Source organism: Lichenostomus cassidix, chromosome 18 (assembly GCF_008360975.1).
Source record: "Lichenostomus cassidix isolate B80296 chromosome 18, HeHo_3.0, whole genome shotgun sequence".
Taxonomy (NCBI): Eukaryota; Metazoa; Chordata; class Aves; order Passeriformes; family Meliphagidae; genus Lichenostomus; species Lichenostomus cassidix.
The window spans coordinates 468,846-484,444 of NC_139498.1; the positions used below are offsets into that span (position 1 = coordinate 468,846).

Sequence of the window (15,599 nt, forward strand, 5' to 3'; positions counted from 1 at the left end):
GCAGCTAATACAGTAAATGTCACTTCTAAATCTTATTTTGAATAAAGGTTTTAGCACTTTTTTCATGCAGAAAAGCCTTCGGGTTACCCTGTCAAACCTGTATCGCGACAATTTACACCAACAGCCGGTTAATGGAGGCAGCGGCCGGCAAACGCCCCAGGCCAGTCGGCAAGGTCAAGTGCTAGAACTTTCCTCCGCTCCACCCCCGCCTCAGGCCGCTCCTTTCCCCACCTATTTTACCGAGAAAACGCCGACAGCCGCCTGCCGTTCAGGTGACGAAGGCGGAGCCGCCCGGGCACTCCCCCGCCGCCATCTTAGGGCAGCAGCGGCGCTCGGCGGGCGGAGCGGCCCGGGGCTGCCCGTGCGGCGGTGGCGGTGGCGGGTGGCGGCACCGGGGCGGGAACGGCGGGGAGGCGCCGAGGGATGGCACACGACCCGCGCTGCCGCTCGGCTTTGCGGCACGGGCTCTTTCCTTCCTCCCCGTTGCCGCTCCTAGTCCGAAGCCAGTCCTGTTCCCAGTCCCGTTACGGAGGCGATCGCCCCGCCCTCCCCACGCCCTCCCGTGCCAGCGGCCATGACCCACAGCACCGCACCGCTGTGCCGCGCGAGCCCCGCCCCTTCCTGCGGCGGCTGCCCAATGGGCGCGCAGGCCGCGGTTTAAATGGCGGGGAGGCCGGGCCGTTGGTGCGCCATGGGCAGCGCTGAGGGCACAGGTAGGGCTGGGCTGGGGAGACCCTCTGAGGGCCTGCGGCGGGGCGGCACCGGCCGGCCTGCTGCCCCTGCGCTGCGGGAGGCGAGCTGCACAGCTTCCTTCTCTCTCCTCACCCCCTGCTGCTCCATCGCTGCCACCATTTTATTCAGCTCTTTAAAGCTGTCGGTTTTAAAGCTCTCTGCGTTAACCTCCCTCTTCCCCTCTTTAGTCTTTGTTCCTCTCCTGGCGGCACTTTTAGATTAATAAAGCTGGAGATGAACAGTAATTTAAGTCTGCCAAGACATCAGCCTGAAATGTAGGAGATGCTGCAAAGCTATGTCAAAGCTTGTTTTGTTAAGGTCTTGAAGGTTTGGAATTCCTGTCTATTAGACCAGATTCAAATTTGTTTTTCCTTACATGAAAAAAAAGAGAAAATAAATAACCTGCCCAGCCTGTAGTGCTTCAGTGCCCTTCACCTCCCAAATCCATTTGTGCTATGCTTATACTTGAACAATATTTGTAATATTTGGGATGGCTGGGACAGCCTGCCTGGGTTTGACCATCTCTGGTGGGATCAAAGACTCTTACAGGGGTTCCACTGTCACTTTAAATAACCGTGTCTTTATTTCCATGTCTTTCAGTTCTGACATTAATGTTTTGCTTCTACATAGATTGGGTTGATGTTGCCAATGATCTTTTAAGGAACTGTCACATAAACCAGCACATAAAGCATCTCTCAGAATGTGGTGCTGACGTGTTTGTTCGTCTTTATGAGTCAATCTTAGGAGAAAAAGTACCAGGTAGGAATGATAATTTCTAAATCTGCTTTTTGTTTTTGTAGCAAAATAAAACTGAAACTCGCAAAGCTTCCCACAGATGTAGGGATTTAAAGTATTTGTATCCTTCCAAAGACAAAACCCATAAGACTGTTATTCTTTAAGAAGATTTAAGTAATATTGGGCAGTTTTATTTTAATTTTGGACCGCTGTGAGTGCAGTGCGCTACAATAGCCACAGCAAAACTATTGTAAATTAGGCTTTGAAAGCTATCTGTGGGCATAATACTTCTGAAGGGTGTGAACTGGTTCATTTTATCTCACAGCAGTGTTAACACTGAAGTCTGCTCTTATAAAATGCTCAATACTTACAGTCAGCTAAGAGCTAAGCTGTGATTTAACCCAACTCCATTGGACTTCAGTCACAGCAACAAAGCAAAGGCTATACGATGATGTATTTGCTTTGTTTATAAACTGTTATGTGTGCAAAGTGTCAGGCTATTAAGTGCAGAAGATTTTATTAGCACTGAGGTAACTGGCACCTATTGAAAGTAGAAGTCCTGTTAAATGTAAGTCCAGAACTAAAAACCGTGTTGCTCCAAATTAAGTAGAATACATTGCAGTCCAATTAGCGTCTGACAGGGAAAGAAGCAGCCTTTACACAAACTGCACTTCCAGTTTGGTGATCTGAACTAGTGGTGTGTGCTGGGAGGGTAGGACAAGAAATGCTTTAGTAGTCTCTATTCTTGAATTTAATCCTGATAAACCCCTCACATCTTCCAGGGGGTGTTCTAAGTTTGTGCTCAGTATTTATAAGAGATTTCATAGGACCATTTGATAGCTGGGCTTTTCACCAAGGGCACAAGATACTGAAAAAATACTAACTTGTAAGCACAAGTTAAAGTTATTTAATTAAGGGATCTGCAATAAGCTATCCACTTAAATAGCCTAAAATCTATTGTTTATTTGAAATAGATTTCATAGCTACTCCCAGAAGCCAAGAGGATGATGCACATAATGTACAAGCAGTAATAGATTCCCTGGCATTGGATTATTTGCAGGTCAGCTTGTCTCACATCACTGGTGAGTACTTGGTTTAATGAGACAAACACCAGCTGAATAGCTGTGTGGTTTAATTTGAACACTTCAAGAACCAGCTGTTATAAAGCTTGCTTTCAGACTTGTATGGAAGGTCTTCTTATGGGAGTGGATGTCATCAGAACACTGACTTATTGCCTTGGACATCAGGTTATAAATTGAAGCAGCAAGCAGAGAATAAATAAGAGAAAGAAATGTTAGAGTTAACAGTCAGCCATGCTTCATTTGGCTGCTGAAGTGTTACCTGAAATCTGTTACTGGCCCATGCTTGGACACTGGGTTTTGAGACATGACCCTAGACTTTCAGACTTGTTATTACTTTTTTTAAAATTGGTGAGTAAAGAGTTGAACTGTGTTGTGTCTGTTATCTGTATGCAGATAATGGCTTTCCCTGAGTATTCCTGTCTCATACAACATAACCTGCAAAGAATGAAAACTGCTTGATAAGAAGTATCTTGGAGCCTGTACACAGTGGCTCATGTTTGCAATCCTGCTGCCACTCCATAGTTTGGTTCATGCTATATTTTTATGTATAAGAAAAGTATTAAATACCAACTATCCCTGAAAATATCCCTGAATATTTATTTTGTGTGTGTGGAAGCAGTTACTGCATCAGTAAACTTTCAGTTATTAGAACTGAAAATATGCAAATTTAGGATACTTAAAATATACCTTAAGTTTACATACATAGCCATAAATAAGTGACCAGGTGTCTTCTGAGCTGAATTTCCAAGCAGTCTTCTACAGAAAGCTCCTGCTTTCCAGAATTTTTCTTCGGAGAAGTACTACTTATTAATATGTTGCATTACCTTCTCTTAAGGTGAGAACATTGTGAAAGGAGACAGGGAATCTATCAAAAACCTCCTCGAAATATTTGATGGTTTGTTAGAGTATCTTACAGAAGTCAGTGAAGCATCTTCTCAGACTGGAGGTGAGATGTAAATCCAAAGTGTTTCCAATGTAGCAAAGATTTATTTGGGTTTTTTTGTTTCTTATAGCCTTGACAATGGAGAGAGAAGAAAGACAAAACTGACCATGGGGGAGGAAATTTCAGTGGTGAAGCAGAGTATTTGCATTCCTTGCCTTCCTTATTTTCATAAACAATAATAAAATAGACAATTTCCCCCAAAACTTACATAATCTTTCTGCTTCATTCTTGCGGCAGAAACCTACTCTAGACAATTCATCCTTTGTTGCTTTTCAACCTGTAAATCAAATGATTTAGGATTAGGATTCAAGGAGGAAAATGTTGGCTTTAATTAGAATGATGAGCCAAATATCCCTTCTACTTACTAGAAGACAAGGGGGATGATAGCCTTTCCTAGGAAGTGGGTCTTTGGAGTAGATTGATACCAGGGGTTGGTTCTTTCGAGGAAAATGGAGAGAGAAGCTGCTCAGCCCTACAGCAGCATCTTACTGCAGACAGTACTGCTTTTCCTGTCTCAGAGCTGGTAAGAGCTGTCACTGCTGGCTGTTGCACTCCATGAGAAAAGGGGAGAGCACTTGGTGCCTAAGACAATTCCCTCCTGACCTGTTCCAGAGTGGATGGCAGAAAGAGGACAGTAGGAATATTCAGCGCCTGCACTGTTTTCTCTTCTCTCACACTGCCAGTCTTGTTACCCAGTGAGGGTCAGTGGCTCAAATGTTTTATCTAGAAGTCCACAATTTAACTCTTTTGAGGTAGAAGAAAGGCTTATTAATAATTGGAACAGTGAGATATATGGTGGTGGTATAATTTTTCAAAACTTACCATAAAAGTTGCCCCTCCACTCCAAGGGAACATTACATTGTCATTACTTCAGATAAAACATTATAATGGTGATATTACACATAAATTGTTCTGATGTTATTGAGAACAATCCCTGTTAGTTTGTAAGTAGAAGCAGTTTTCTTGAAAATAATTACCTCTTGATTATTGACAGCTGAAATAAATGTGCTGTCCAGTAATGAAATTCAAATTGCATCTGAAGAGCAGCTGGAAAGCAGTGCTGGTCAACTTACACAACATGCACTACTCTCATCAGCTGAAGGGTAAGAACAATTCTGAATATTTGCTTTGACACAGTGATTGACTATCTTTGTGTTGCTATAGAGAAATCAGTAGTTTTTTATAGTATGGATACTACTGATTACGTATGTCAGAAGGAATGCAAGGTGACTCCTTCGGTTTGGCTAAAATTACATCTGGGACTTCTCTTGCCCTTGAGGAGTTCCTGATTTTGTTTCCCTTAAGTTTATTTTTTATGCGGAATGAAACAACTTGAAAACTGGTCAGTTTTAGAGACTGTATTTTGGTGAAGCTGAATTCCGTTGGTTGTGACGCCAGCTCTGGTTCTCTGTGGCAGCAGGGCTGTGTCCTGCACGGCTCCTCAGCAGCTCCATCTCGTGGGCTGAACGGGCAGAGCCTGGGGGAGGAAATACTTGATGGCTTTATGTTCCCCTCAGGTCCCAGTCGGAATATTTTGCTCTAACTTGTGATGCAGACGGCTCAGAATCTACCAGTGAATTAATTAAACTTGGAGATAGTGCTCACTCATTTGCCAAGAGAGGGAGAGGTGAGTTTGGGTGGAAAAAACAAAAATTAAAACTCTTCTGCAGTAACACTTCTAGGCTTTTTTTTTTTTTAAATTTCCTTTTTAAAGCTGTTTCAGAAAAATACTATTTTACATCCTTATGGAAAAAAACCCAAAAAACCCATAAAGAAAAATAATGAATTATGAACATTTCATTGACTAGAATTACAAGTAAGAATTTAACACACCTATTTTTGAGCATAGCATAGACTGCTGACACCAAGTGATTAAGTTAGCAGACATTAAAATTGTCCATGTCAACAGTTCATAGTAAGATGTTTTATATATCTTAATTTAATCTTTTTAAACATCCACTTCTAGAATTTCAGATGCCTATACTGTGTCTAGCAGAAAAGGATGCAGGGGTAGAAGAAGCTGAAAGCTCAGAGGCTCTTGCAGCATTGTCCAGACAGTTCTCAGAAAGTGAAAGGAGGATTGTAAAGGAAAAGGAAGATGGTGAGTATTGATTCTTCTGACAGCTTATCCACCTGATTTTGACTTAGGGGTGGAGGGAACTAAGTTAGTGTGGAGGAGAGCTTTAGTCATGAATGGAAACACTCTAGTCATGTTTTAAAATAAATTCTTTTTAGAAATACGATCTATTAGTCTCTCAGAGTAGGCAAACTTTCATTATCTGGGGTATTTCTGCTTAGCTAGGATTTGGCTTCAGCTAGGCTGTTTTTAATTGTGGTTTGTATTGTTTTCTTTTGTGGTTCAAAATACTAAAAGAAAGACGTCCTTGTGGAATATCCTCACATCCAAAATCATGTTCTCAAGGCATAAAAATGTTACAGCATTGTCCTGTGCAATTCAACAAAGGTGACAGCTCACATTAGATATTGAGACACTTCCCTTTATTATGTATAGATAATACAAAAAGCACATTTTGCTTTCCCAGGTAGCACTTAAAAGTTCTTTGTATTTGCTTTTTCAGGATGGATGGAGCCAGTTGATGCTGCTGAACCTCACAAAGGGAGTTTGAGTACCAGTGCTGCACAACTGGGGGAGCCTATCCAGCAAGCAATTCCTCTGCTGCCCCCCTTCCAGCCCTCGGATCCAGGATGGAGAGATTATCACAGCTCAGACAGACAGGCAGCAGCTTTGCCTTCCAGTCAAGGGATGAACATACCTACTGTAAGGAAAAACTTCCCTTTGACTATCTCATTTTCTTTTAGTAACCAATACTATTTTCATTTCAAAACCTCCTAGTTTACTTGAAGAAAGGGACTCTCTGAAGAACAACTCCCTGGTTGCTCCCTGAAGAACACTTCTGAATGTGTCAAAGTTTTTCTCAGTTCCTGGAATTTTGGATTATGGATTCGTTCTTCACTAAGTGACCAGAGAGGAATTTAGTCTGAGGGGTGTGTTTATTTTATACATACACATCTCCACAGTTAATGCAACTGCACAGTTTACAGTATACTAAACAAAATAATTATAGTGATTATCCATCTAGAAAATCAGCACTGATTTCTATTTGCAGACAAACCTAATGTATGACCTTCCTGTCAGCACTTTCCTGTGAATTTATAGAACACATCTCACTTTTTATTTCAGATTGAAAAGTCACTTACCAAAAAATCTGATGATGTTTCCGATAGTCTTCCTCTATCAAGAAAGATCCCTGGTGAGAGAAACTTTTGCATCCTATAGGGTAACTCTTAAGTATTATAATGTTGCATTTATTTTTACTGGCACCACAAGAAACATTGTTCTGAATTTATTGGTGCATTTTTTTAAAATTCAGGCACAAGTTCATAGTTCTATCTCTGCTTTACAAAGAAACAAAAATAGGTTACTCTTAATTTGTTCCCTGTGCTGGAAAAAAGTAATCCATGTCCCAAATTCAACTCCTTTCTTAGTTAATCCCATTAAGATGAGCCTATACTACAGAAATTGCCTCCAGCAGATAAGTCCCATGGCTGAGCTTATTCTGAGAAGACAAACATGGACCAAACAAGCCAGTTTCAATTCTAAGAAAAAAACATTAACTGCTATTGTAGAAATGGTTTAGAAGCTATTTTTTCAGTACTTATTTTCTGTTGCCTTGGCAACACTGCTTACCTTTTTTAGTTTCCATAGCATTCCCATGACACTGAACATCAAAGACTGGAGAAATTACCAAAATGAATGTCACAACTGGGTAACCACAGTTGCTTTGTCATTCTGTTCTGTGAATAATTTGGCTCCACAGGCCATGGCTAACATCTTTTTTTCACTTGTTGCCCACATCAGTAGACACAGTGCCATTAACTCACACTTACCTGTCATTTGCCTTTGCAGTGGGAGAAGTGGTGGGACCAGATGCTGCTGAGGACAATGTAACAAAGGTACATGTTGCATCTTTGTTTTTGGAATTTCAGTCTATTTTTTGATATCTGTCTAATTTGTCTGTTATCTTGTGGCACTTCTGGACTTATTTCAAACCTGCTTTGGACTTGCTTTCCTCAATATACAATAAGTGATGCAATGTTGTTAGACTGTGATTATATGCAGTCTTGGAGTCACATCAGTTCTTAGTTCTTCCTGGAGCTGTTTGCTCCAAAATGTACAGAGCCAGCAACCTTAGAGTTCTAATTTATCACAACGAACCAGTTACTAGTTTTCTTACTTTTTAATAAAAAAATGTACAAAGCAGAAGAGTGTAAGTCACGTCCTTTTCTCTCAAGTGTATCAGCATTCTAAATTAGTAAGAATTTTCAGGAGGTTGTTCAACCTCCAGTAAAACAGATTTACTCCTTTTTAAAGATCCCTGAACTGCTTATTTTATTCTTTCATTTTAAAATATTTTCTTGCATTGTCCTTTCCTTTTCAAAAACTGAATAATGCAAAACCCACAAACTTATCAGCAGATGCCATTTTGTGCCATTGAAATTTGTCTCTATAGGAAGTTTCTTTCTCTGGAAACACTATTTTTGCCTTCTGCAACCACTAGAGGTACTCACAGACTTCACTTGTTCCAATAGTTTTTAAACAGCCTTTACTTCTACATTGTCTCTGAAATTCATTTTCCATTGGTGCATTTCCCAGTGTGTCCATGCCAAGCCCAAGTTACTCCAGTTTGACCAGAGGAATTACCAGGCAGTACTAAACCAGTGCAGCTAAATGGCACAAGGACATGAGTGTTCACCTTTGGTTTGCTGTGAGCTGCAGCTCAGTCTGTGCTAAGCGAAGTTCAGCTTATTTCCACTACCTGGCATCAGTTCCAGGCTGATGAGGTGGAATGTAGGGATAGTCCTTACCTTCACCTAGACCTGTTCTGGCTCAGTGGTTCAGCTGTGAACTGATCTTCCATATTTTTACTAGTCCATTTCTCTAAACATTAGTTCTCTAAGGCACTCTATCTCCAGTCAGGAGCCTAGAGATATAATGTTTTATATATCTATATTCAGAGAGTTTGAGATGGTTGTTATAGCATCTCTACTCACGTGATCTATAAAATCTTCCTTTACTCATAACTCATTTTCCTAGGTGCCTCTGGTATATGAGTCTTCTATTGCCTCCTCTTTAGAGGAAAAGCTCTCACTACGTGCTGAACAAATAACACAAACTCCAAGACCTGAATCTCAGTCCCGGCCTAGAACAACAAGGCAAGTTCAGATTTTTGGTACTGAACCACACTGGCACTTTCATTTCCATAGCCAGCCAGTCTCCACCTCCCATTTAAAATAAGGTCTCTTCTTCCTTGGCTGTGTGACAGTGAAAGATTAATTCTAACAGAAAGATTTCCTGTTTCTCCTGACATACATTAATTTCATTAAATATGGTTATAGGTATTTACACATTCAGCTTCTACTTAATCCTATAATAATGTGCTTACACAAAAAGTGAACTGCAATTGTGTGAGATAATGCTTGTCTTCAAGTTTTTAGAATATAAATGAAATCTGTCTATTTTCTGCTTTAGCGGATATGAAAATCCCACCACAGATTCACTTAAAGATTCACTTTCCCACAGAACAACAAAGGAGAAGGTGCTTGTGCAAGAGTTTCATGAAGCATCAGAAAATCTGTCTCGCAGGCTAAAAGAACTGGATTTAGTAAGTGAAATCTCTTCTTTGTTGAGCTGAGCAGCCCAGCTTTAGTAATGACAGTGGAGAGAGCAAGAATATCAGTGTGATATGGATGAAAAGCAAATCTGCAAGTGACACCTTGCTTTAGTTCATTTAAACTTTAGAATGGTCTGTTGAACCTGACCCCCAGGTCAGGTTCACAAAAAAAAAAATCTATCCCTTAGATGTTGAAGAGAGCTTTGGGTGAGCACATGAGAGAAGAGGAGCTGACAGATGAGGATAACCTGTCACAGCACAGTGACAGCGTCATGGACTATCGCCAGAGGACAGCTGAGAGAGGTAACAATCCTTGTGCCAGTCAAGTATTAGTGTAGAAAAGAATCTAACAGAAACCTTTTCACATGAAGCTGTTACACTGAATCGCAGTTAGTTACTAAGTTTTGTATTTTAGTTCACTTCTATTTTGTCTTTGACCCAAACCAGGAACAGAATTGCAACCAAGTTTCTGTTTAACACTTCAAAAACTGTGGTAAAACTTTACAAAAAAATACAACGCAAACACAGCTGAAGTAAAGAAAGTATAGAAAATGGGGGAAGGGATAAGAATACAACCTCACAGGGCTGTGGTTCTGACATGAGGGCCTAGTCACAATACACTTCACTGGTTTTTTTGTCTCAAATTAGATACTCAATGAATGATCTTTCCCCACAGACACATCACATTCAAGGTACCCAGGCAGGCCACGATCCCTCTCTCCACCCTCACCCTCATCTCAGCATCAGGAGCATCAACTTCGTGGGGACAGAACATGCCAAATAAAGACAATACACAGCCAGCTGCAAAAAGAGAGGGATGAAAGAACAAGAAAAGCAAAGGTAATTTTTAGAATAGACCTGGTGGTAATTCTTACCAACAGTTACACTAAAACCATGAGAACTGAACATTTTTACTTAATGGGAGCATCTGTCTCCTTTAGTAATTGTGCTGCTTTATCTGTAGCCTGCTGAGGAAGAGACTTAAACCCCAAATTTTGCAAAAAGGAGTTTAAAATGGAAGAAACTACTTTGACCCATGCAGCAAACAAACTAACAAGGTGGTTGTATGGATTGATTATTTCCTCTGACAAGTCCTTTTATTTTCTAGCTCGTCGATAAAGTGTATGAAAATGAGCTAAGAATTTATGAAGCGAGGGAGAGGCATGGACTTTCCAAGCTCAGAGAAGTTGCCAAGGAAATGGTTGGTGATGCACAGTGGGGATTGTTGGTTGTGTGTTGTTTGGTTGATTTTTTTTCTCTTTAAATTTGTCTAGATAGTCTGTCCAGACACTTTTGGATACAAAACCTCCTTGACTGCCACTGTCATAGTTAGAACACTGTGTACAACTAAAGTAGTAACTTACCAATGTTAAGTGCTGCAGAAGAGCTGAGGTTATGCAATAATGAGATTTAATCTTTATTTGAACCTTGACCTGCATTTGTTTAATTCTGGCCTTCTGGAGAATCCAATGCAATATGTCCAATTTCTCATTCCAAAGTCTGAAAGAAAATTAAGTTCTGATAGCCAAACTCTGTTCTGTCAGTCTTTCCCTTCTCATACCTGTTCTCCATCTGTTTTACATCTGCTCCTAAGGAACAAGAGTACAAGGAAAACATCTTTAAAGAACGTTCAAAAATGTCTCAGCCAGTGAAAGTTTATTCTAGAAAAACCACACCTCAGTATCCCAAATTCAGCCAGTGGATTCTGAAACGAGGGATCACGAAGCCAAAGCAAGCAGCTCCAAGTAAGAACTACAAAACTGTACTTGGTGGAAAACTGGCATCTTTTGAAAGCATGTGTTGAGCTCCAAGAATAAAGGCACCAGTCCAACATATACCAGTCAGCTGTAGCATTTTCCCTTCTTCTGACCTCTAGATGTCTGGATTTTTGTTAGGGAAGATAATACTTTAAGTAAATGTAAACCATCAGTGCACATTCAAATTATGACCCATTTGCTACTTCCTTAAAATCCCTTGGATTATTTTCGGGGCTTGTTTCCATTGCTACTACTCCTGTGCTTATTCCACCACAGTGTGAACTTTCCTTTTGTTATTTTTCTGAGCATTTGTCAGATTTAAAATTGGGCCTCTGGCTTGAGCTGAGCCATGTTCAGGTAACAAAGCAGGATCTGTCAGGACCCTGCCACTGTTAATGCTGCCACTGGTTTTGCTGAGCAAGTGATGCTCCAAGAACAGCCAAGCTGCAAATCCCAGGCTCAGTTTTGGTAACCAGCACTGTGCATCCCTATGGATAGGATCACCAGATAATCCCCTACATATCTGGATGTTGTTCAGCTACACTGCCTTATTTTTTTCCCATTTTTGAAGGCCATATACTTGGTAAATACCCTTTTGTTTCATCTCCCCATCATCTTTTCCTGACAGAAAGATCAAAGATGTAATGGGAAAGAGCTGGTTGCAAACCAGTTTATTTTGCACCTGTTTACTTGACCTGGATCTGTCATTGCCACTGCTGTGCTGGCATTATTTTAAGTTGCTGCAATCAGAGTGAGAGAGATAAAGCAATCACTGATTAGTGATGGTCAGAACCACACAAAGAAAGCAGGGGATACCTGTCTTAGTTGGATGTGGTGGAGGGAGGGAGATGACACCTGAGCTATAAAAGCAATTCCTCAGAGAAAACAGTAAGAGACTGGGATTGCTTTCTCTTCTGCTGTACTGGCAGGATGATATGCCCTGCTGGGTTTACCTTGACATGGTAACAGCAGCATGGCCATTTTATACAGTGTTCAATGTAAAATATTTCATGACTTAGGCTGACACTCTCTGGGTGAATTTACAACTGAATGTATTCACCAGGAATTTACTGCTTACCTCTGTCTTTATCTTACAGTGACGATAAGAGACAATGACCTCCTCTTGCAGCTCCTGGAGGAGTTTCCCTCCCTGCACATTTCCCCACGGACTCTGAATAAAATGTGGCAGCGACAGCTTGCACACACTGCCTACCTTAAGGCACCTTCTGGCAGACCTAGACCAAAAGTCCAGAACGAAGTGAGTGTTCTTCTTATGTGCTGTCAGCAGAGATACCCTGACACCACATCAGCAGCACAGGCAGGGCACCTGCACAACTACAGCACAGCACAGTGAAAGGATGTGTGTGAGCTTGGGTGAATAGGGATGGACAGATTTACATACATGGGTTCATCCTTTCATCAGCCACTTGAATATAATGGTCCTTCTTTTATACTGGTTTCTCTAGTACTGCCTAGGGTTGCTGTTGTTTTCCTGAAAGCATTGTGTATTTTACACTGCTTTTAGTTTAAAAGTGAGTTGTGAGATACAAAAGTTGATCAACTTATACCTGGCAACTCAATACAAAACCCAAAACATAGCAGAGGGGCAATATTTAAACCTGCTACATATGATAGCTTGTCCTGCAGAATGATGCAAGTAATTAACTTTTTTTTTGAAACCTCCAGGTTCAACAAGCCTTGAAGAAACATGAGCTTCTTGCTGCAATTATTAAGAAAGATCAAGATCACAGCAAGAGACTGGTATGTTCTTTGGAGGCTATTTGTCACGTAATGCAAAAATTTCACATTGAGCTATCTAGAATGCATATTCCCAGATCATGAAAGTGGCTTTTTATCTTATGACAACTTTATGCTTTTTGAATAGCTGTGGTCTCAAAGTGCCACATAATGTTTCTTGTGTGGCTGCTGGGGTCATGGAAATGGAATATGATGGTGATGATGACGATGACAACATTGCATTGTTGCTTTAAAAGGTAAAACAAAATCTAAAAAATGGCAAGGAGGAGAAACTTGAGGTTCTGAGTGTTGCAGTTCCCATGACACTGCTGACTCTGTAATTCTACAGTGACACTACTTTGCTAGTTCAGTGGTGACTAAAGCTTTAAACCATAAATGCAGTATGAAACTGGGGTGTGGAGAAGGTCCTTAAGGACCCTAATTAGCAATGATAACAGAGCTTTGCCTGCAGCAGTATCTGCTGGCAGCTTGGTTGTCTGACAGCTCCTGCTCTCCCTTTAGCGTGAAATCAAGCAGCGCATCTACCGCCAGAAATGGGCTCAGAACAAGGTGACAGAGAAGCGGCAGCAAGTGGCTCGGGCCAGGAAATACTACGAGGATTACAGAGCTCAGCTCCGGGCCAAGCTGATGCGGGCAAGGACACGGGAGGAGAAGGTGAGGACCAGGCTCTTGCTCTACAAGTGTGGCCTTCTGGCAGTTCTTCTTGTCTGGAGCCCAGTGCTGAGGTCTGGTAGCTCAACCCAGGCTGCAAGTGAAGAGAGCAATGCAGTCACCAGAGCACAGAGCCACGATGAAGTGGTTGGTCAATCAAGGCCACAGATGAAACTGTTCCTTCTCTGGAAACATGGATACAGTGCAGGGTAAACCCCTGTGAAAGAAGAAAGGATTATTTATGGGGCTAAGAGGAGAGAAAGGGTGAAGTATTAGTGTGGAAAAACAGGGCTGGTAACATGAGAAATTGGGGAAATGCGTTTTCAAAAACAGTAGAATTAAGAAGTTGTTCCTACAGTCAGCATCCAAAGAAAACAATCTAAATCTTCAGTTAAGGGAATTGATCAAACAGGCAGCTTTGTTACTCAGTTGTGTTTGTTAAACAAAGTGGACTTTGTGACAGATACGATCTGATTAGGACTGGACATCAGAGTGAGGCAAAGCAAGGAGAGTTACTACACTCTGCAAGAGCAGATACACAATTGTCACCTTACAAAGTAAGATATTAGAAGTTTACTGCATAATCCACTGATTTAAGAACTGTTTGCCTCAAGCTGTGAGCTACAGCTGGTAAGCATTCTTGTGGAGGAATGGAAAGCCTGAGTCCAGGCTGGGTTTCCTGCTGCTGGAAATCTGGATGAAGGTCCTGAAGTCAGACTGCAGAGTACAGGGTTGTAAATCACAGTGCATGTTCAAAGGCTCTGGCTTGCACTGTTGGGTCATCTGACTAAATTGACATGAAGAATTATTTTGTCTATCACAATTTCACCTCAATGAGTAATACAAATCCAGGTCAGCTGTATCTGCACCACCATTTCTAAGTACATTACTGTGCTTTTTCATGGGTTTTGGCCTATTCTCATGTAAACACCATTCCAGCAGGAGAAAAAGCGGCTGAAAAATGTAAATGTATACTTACGAGTTCCTGGGAAAGTTTCAGGTTTGCCTTTTTTAATTACTGGCAGATATTTAAAAGCTTATTTGAAGAAGGCTTAGAAATTCAGAAGCAAAGACTGAGGGACCTGAGAGAATATGCTCAAGAAAAGCGTGATGAGCAACGGAGAGAGCACCAGATTGAGCTGGAGTCTCTGCAGAACTACTACAAAGATCAGGTAAAGCTTCATCTGGATCAGATTGATCATATTTTTCCACTTAGAAGTCTTTCTTTAATTAGTTCAACTCACACATGTGTTATGTTTAGTTTTCCATGCTAGCAGAAGCTATATCTCAAGAATTCCAAGAAATCCAAAGCAGAGAGAAAGCACAAGCACAAGTAAGTATTCCTAATTTTGTCCAACTGCCTTTCCTTTTTACATGCTGTGGCTAATGTCAGTATGTTCTTTAGATGCTACAGAAAACAAAAAGAGAACTGAGATCAAAGATGGAAAAGGAAATACAGAAACTGCAAGCAGCAATCATGCAAAATGATGATGACACCTTTTTTCAAGAATTAGAAGCAGACAGACTGAGATCCAGACTTCAGATGGCTTCTTTCCAGTACAGCCAAAGCCATTTCTTCTAAGACTTGCATAAATGTCACTGCAGTCTTCTCTGCTTAAGATGATCAGTCTTTGAGAGCTGCTGTAATGGGAAGATGGTGTGAGGCTGTTTTTCTCTCGGAAGTATCTGTTCTGTTATTTTGATCTGTCAGGGCTGTAGCTGCTGGGATCTGGGATCTCCACAGCACTTTTTTGATCACCAATAAAGCTTCTGAACTACTTTTTACCTTCTTAGCAAGGCTGGGATAATGTTGGGCTCTACCCAAAGGAAGTGGGATGAAGTCAGAGTACTTTAGTGAAGTTATCCTGGTGGAACAGTTGGATGCCGAGGCTCCTCTGCATCTGTGCTGGGGCTGTTGCTGCTAAGCCAATCTAACACCATTAGCCAGAAATCACGGATTGGAAAATCTTTAAAAGAACGTCAGAGGTTCAGGTTCCCTGTGAAAGGCCAAGTTAGAGAATACCTGCAATAAACCTAACACAAATAACTGGGAACCTAAATACATTAAGCAGGGCAGACAACTCATTCCACTCTTTCCATTCAGTTCTGTGGTTGCAGTGTTGGTGTTGCTGGCTTGTTGATAAAATATAAAGGCATATAAAATACTCCTTCTAAGCAATGGTGAGATACAATCCTTGCCAAGACATGCCAGGACCTGAGAGCCAGAAGTAACCTGCTGCGTTTGACT

General features: G+C 41.3%; 2 protein-coding genes across 7 annotated transcripts in view; one reads left to right on the top strand and one right to left on the bottom strand.

Annotated features, from left to right (window-relative positions):
- Nucleotides 1–70: 70 nt before the first annotated feature.
- CEP95 (centrosomal protein 95) lies at nucleotides 71–15,136 on the top strand. 5 transcript variants are annotated; one of them, XM_085077264.1, is made up of 22 exons: nucleotides 73–713; nucleotides 1,333–1,491; nucleotides 2,442–2,549; nucleotides 3,385–3,495; nucleotides 4,487–4,595; nucleotides 5,010–5,119; nucleotides 5,459–5,593; nucleotides 6,072–6,271; nucleotides 6,695–6,764; nucleotides 7,373–7,467; nucleotides 8,609–8,727; nucleotides 9,095–9,176; nucleotides 9,374–9,488; nucleotides 9,862–10,025; nucleotides 10,294–10,386; nucleotides 10,780–10,930; nucleotides 12,040–12,200; nucleotides 12,629–12,703; nucleotides 13,202–13,354; nucleotides 14,377–14,523; nucleotides 14,613–14,684; nucleotides 14,757–15,136. In XM_085077264.1, the coding sequence occupies exons 1-22, from the start codon at nucleotides 662–664 to the stop codon at nucleotides 14,931–14,933; spliced, it is 2,658 nt and encodes an 885-aa protein (XP_084933390.1). In that variant the 5' UTR covers nucleotides 73–661; the 3' UTR covers nucleotides 14,934–15,136. The 5 variants fall into 5 exon arrangements, with proteins under 5 accessions (XP_084933393.1, XP_084933390.1, XP_084933395.1 ...); XM_085077266.1 differs by having other exon boundaries at nucleotides 74–713; nucleotides 7,421–7,467; XM_085077265.1 differs by having other exon boundaries at nucleotides 75–713; nucleotides 1,363–1,491.
- Nucleotides 4,923–15,599, bottom strand: part of SMURF2 (SMAD specific E3 ubiquitin protein ligase 2) — a 67,105-nt gene continuing 56,428 nt past the window's right edge. The window contains exon 20 of one of the 2 annotated variants that reach the window (XR_014855528.1): nucleotides 4,923–10,685. The gene's annotated coding sequence lies outside the window, so the exon portion shown is untranslated. Of the gene's footprint in view, nucleotides 13,569–15,599 lie in introns of both variants that reach the window. The other variant, XR_014855526.1, reaches the window with a different exon arrangement.